At 36.2% G+C, this 4446-nt stretch overlaps 1 protein-coding gene across 1 annotated transcript in view; it reads left to right on the top strand.

Moving 5' to 3' along the window:
* Positions 1-1616: 1616 nt before the first annotated feature.
* The window catches only part of LOC107724262 (ATP-binding cassette sub-family G member 2-like), a gene marked incomplete at its 3' end in the record, with an annotated part of 18339 nt that continues 15509 nt past the window's right edge, over positions 1617-4446 (top strand). The window contains exons 1-2 of the mRNA XM_016533103.1: positions 1617-1856; positions 3119-3178. Coding sequence (XP_016388589.1) covers positions 1651-1856; positions 3119-3178 — 266 coding nt within the window. The remainder of the gene's footprint in view (positions 1857-3118; positions 3179-4446) is intronic.

Here is a 4446-nt window from a genome sequence, read left to right as displayed (position 1 = left end):
TGCTGGGATTGTCCCTATTTTACCCAGCACTGGGTTATATTTAACCCAGCATTTTTTAGAGTGTTGGTTTAACATTGGGGCGGGTGATCAAAATGCGCTCCCTGGTAGCAACGAACAACGTTCGCTCTTATTTGCTGTTAATGTGTATATTTTAGCCAAAAGTTTAGCTTCGTACATTCAGTTTAGAAGAATTGATTGAGTGCACATTGTAGCCTATAGTTAAATAAGGTAAACATATATGCTTTGTAATTTATTGTTTTATGTCAAGTTTGTATACAGGTGACGTTTAGATGTGATAACGATAGCCTGAACCATTGTGCTGACATAAATTGCCAATAAGCCAAGACTGCCATTGATAATTGTATGATGATGATAAAGCTAACACTATAGTTAATGCTTAATGTCCTTTATGAGAGAAATTCTAAATTAACTGTTTTCTTAAATGTCAAAAACAAGTCAACGGAAGTGTGTGAGTTAGATAAAGTAGAAATAGATCTTTGAAATTACAATAGCAGGTTCCCACTTTATCCAGTGTTTTAGTATGCCACCACAGGTTTCTTACTGTCCCCCGCAGTCTGGCAACCCTATTAATAATTTCAGTAGAAGAAGGAGGATTTTGAGTGAATTTAAAATAAAGACAGACTCTAATCGATACCTGCTACACTTAGCATAATACTTTTAATAAGGGTGACGCCTATGATAACTTGCTAATTCTATAGTTTGTCCTGAACTTACTGGTTTAGGTCCCGAGTCAAAGTCAGCAGCCTGAAGAATCGGCTGTCTAAAAAGGCTTCTAGTTGAGAAACTTTGGGGACAATATTGCTATGAATCATGCACTTTATCAATATCCAACTGATAACAGCCTATGATCCCACGTGCAAGTGGCCCAATTACAAGGAGAAATAATTAGGCATACTTTTTATTCTACGTGGTGCCTACAACAGCAAAATAACCAACTCATTAAAAGACATTTACCGAGCAAATAAATAATCACAAACAATAGGATAAACACGGCAAACTATTTCCAATGTTTTTCCGACGAAATTACGTTTTAATATCTATACGAATCATATATTTCTCCCGCTATTTCGCATACAAACACACACACATGCAGATTAAACACGCTCGCTACACTTTTTCATGCGGTTTTCATATAGATTATGATTAAATTTGTTTGCTGTTTTGGGGTGGTAATAGTAAGGAGAGGGCCCAAAAATAATTTTTCCTATGTCACAATAAAAGGTACAGTAAATCCTTTTTTTGTTGTTGCATAACATAATAAAAAAAAGAAGAAGAAAAATGAGGTAAATCCGGTCCTGCCGGTCATCGTAACACGCCATGTGCCTTGAGTTTTTTTTTATTTTTTGAAACCTCATTTACATAAATACATAAACACTCAGGTTCACACCTCGATGAACCTAGACGTGCTCACACACTTGCCTTATATCGGCTCCGCTTCAGGTTAGTGTAAATACAGAGCTGATCAGGTACAATGAGGCTCTGCTAATTAGACTGAAATTTTTGTTTTATTAAGTCATTGATTTCCTTGCTGCATTAAATCTGAAATTACTGTAGACGTGTGTCCTGCTGTAATGATTTAGTGAGTTCATGTCATCTGACAGCTGATGGTTTCTGTTCCTCAGGATTGTGATGGCAGACACGGCTGTTCAGCTGACCGGAGTCAGAGATGTGGACAACAATGAGTCCAGGACACCGGTGTCCACCAGAATGTCCTTCTCATCGCTCAGACGAGGAGCGACCGTGAGCTTCCACAGCATCAACTACAGCGTGAAGATGAAGAGCGGCTTCCTGTGCAAGAGGAAGCTCACGCAGAAGAACATCCTCATCCAGCTCAAGTGAGTCTAGTGCTGTCAAATCTGATGCTGTTTGATCACAATACTCATGTTTCGTGGTTTTAAATAATAAGGCGTTTCTTAAATACCATGGTATTTTTAAGAAGCACCTTGGAGTAGCACATAAATACCATGGCTTATGAATTTCAGCACACTGATATATATCAAAGTACCGCTGAATTACAATATATGATATGATATGATGAGTATTTTTTAAGTACACTACATAGACAAAGGTATTGGGACACCCCCTTCTTTAAAACAGAAAAAGGCACTTCCAAAACTGTGGCAACAAAGATGGAAACATAATTCCTGTATTTAAAAATTGAATTTCCATCTCTGTTGCAACAGTTTTGGACGTGTCTAAAATGACTGTACCCATATGTACAAGTCACTGGTGTTTGGCGATGAGTTTTTAGCTCAAGGTCTGTATCTAAAGTCACACCAGACCAGTCAAGTTCTTCCACACCGACTCAATCAATCATTTCTTTTTGAACCTTGCCTTATACACAGAGACATCGTCATGTTAGAATAGAAAAGGCTCCGGTCCACACTGTCACTATAAAATTAGAAGCACACAATTCCCTGGAATATCATTATTGCTTTAACATTAAGATTTGTACTCATGGAAATTACTAAAGTAGTCAAATGTTCATTAGAAGGGGGTGTGCCAATACTTTTGTCCATATAGTGTATTTTACAATAACATTAAAATATGATATAGAATATGGTAATCAAAATGTACCATGGTATATATGATGTAAAGTCTATCTATTCGACATCTGCAAGATGTATTTTTTAGTGTTTGCTCGTCTGCAATACATCTCAAGTTATTTCATATCAGATGTCAAATAGACGTCTAGAAAATGCCTTTAAGATGTTTATGATTTAGAATGTATGTAAAACGATGTCTATCCGATGTTTGTTCCAAATGAAGCAATCTTTAACAGACATCTTGCAGATGTTCATGTACTATCTGGGGTGTTACCTAAAGAAAACATCAGCTGAGCTCATGAATATTATGTCATGTTACATAAGTCTATTATGTTAATGCAGCATGTGAGTGCTATATATAATCAGATGCCATTTGTTGGTTTTGTTGTATTTCACTGTGGTCAAACAAAACAAAATACTAATTTTCTTGTATTTCGATTGAGGATCATCCAATCAGCATCCCATGTGTGTTTGGTTTGATCTTGTTTTATGTGATTATATGATGATGAAGAAAATGTGGTGATGATAATTGTGAATGTTATTTTCTCTAGTGGTGTCATGAGGCCGGGACTGAACGCCCTATTAGGACCCACCGGGAGCGGGAAATCATCGTAAGAGCCGTCTGTCTGTCTGTCCATCAGTGTCTTAGTTTATTTAGGCTAAGCAGTAGGGGTGTGATGAGATCTCGTGCCATATAAAAAGATCTCTTGCAATATAAAAATGTGATGAGATTTCTCATTGTAGTTGTAACAACAACCTCTTAGCTCTTGTCTCTGTTTGCACTTTGAGTATTGAGAGAATATTGTATGGTTGCACTTATTGTTTGCACTTAATAAGACTAAGAAAAAAACTTTGTTATTTATACTGTTTTTATTTGTGTGTTCAATTTGTGTGTTGGAGGTCACACACAGTTTCAATCAGAAGCTCTAGAAGCTCATAATTCATGTACAGATCTAAGGTCTGAAGAGACTCATGTGAAATCATACAGGAGAGAAGCAGTCGGTTGAGTTTATGGCAAAACATTTTACGGTGCTTGCTATTGTTGTCTTTGACTGCATATGATGATTAATACTCAGAAAGTAGAACTGAAATGGCATTCATTAGAAGCAGGGGCCCCTGCAGAATTTCATCTGACGATGTGCACAGAGACGCAGATTTTTTTTATTTCGAATGAAAGTATCTCTAGACACGCAAAAAAAACGCTTTTAACCCAGAAAACGACAAAAACAACTGATCTCGGTTTAATAAAAACATTGTAAGCTACTAATTATTTTATTATTTTATTTCCACGGTTATTCAAACAGTGAGTAAATTACACAGAAAGCGAGTAAAGAACATTTACAATCACATTATCACTGACTATAGTCTAGTGTGAGTTTAAGCACTATCAAAAAACCTCCCGTTATAATCAATGAAGTACTTGCATCGTACATACATTTCTATGGAAGCCCGTTTCCGCCACTGAATAAAAAATTAAAAAAGGTAATTGCGACTTTTTATCTCACAATTCTGACTTTTTTTCTCAGAATTGTGAGATAAAAACTCGTAATTCTGACTTTTTGTCTCGCAATTCTGACTTTTTTTCTCGCAATTGCGTGATATAAACTCGCAATTGCGAGTTAAAGTCCAATTTTGAGGGGGGAAAAAGACTGATATGTTCTCAGAATTGCGAGTTTATATCTCACAATTCTGACTTTACAACTCGCAATTGTGAGTTTATATCACGCAATTCTGAGAAATAAAGTCATAATTGAGAGATATAAACTCGCAATTGCGAGACAAAAATTCAGAAATGTGAGTCTATATCTCTCAATTATGACTTTTTAACTCGCAATTGCGAGTTTGTATCACGCAATTCTGAGAAAAAAAGTCAGAATTG

Source organism: Sinocyclocheilus rhinocerous, unplaced genomic scaffold (genome assembly GCF_001515625.1).
Source record: "Sinocyclocheilus rhinocerous isolate Xijiao unplaced genomic scaffold, SAMN03320098_v1.1 scaffold34, whole genome shotgun sequence".
Lineage (NCBI taxonomy): Eukaryota > Metazoa > Chordata > Actinopteri > Cypriniformes > Cyprinidae > Sinocyclocheilus > Sinocyclocheilus rhinocerous.
Note: the sequence above shows the minus strand (reverse complement) of the source record. Positions and strands in the feature narration are given on the sequence as shown.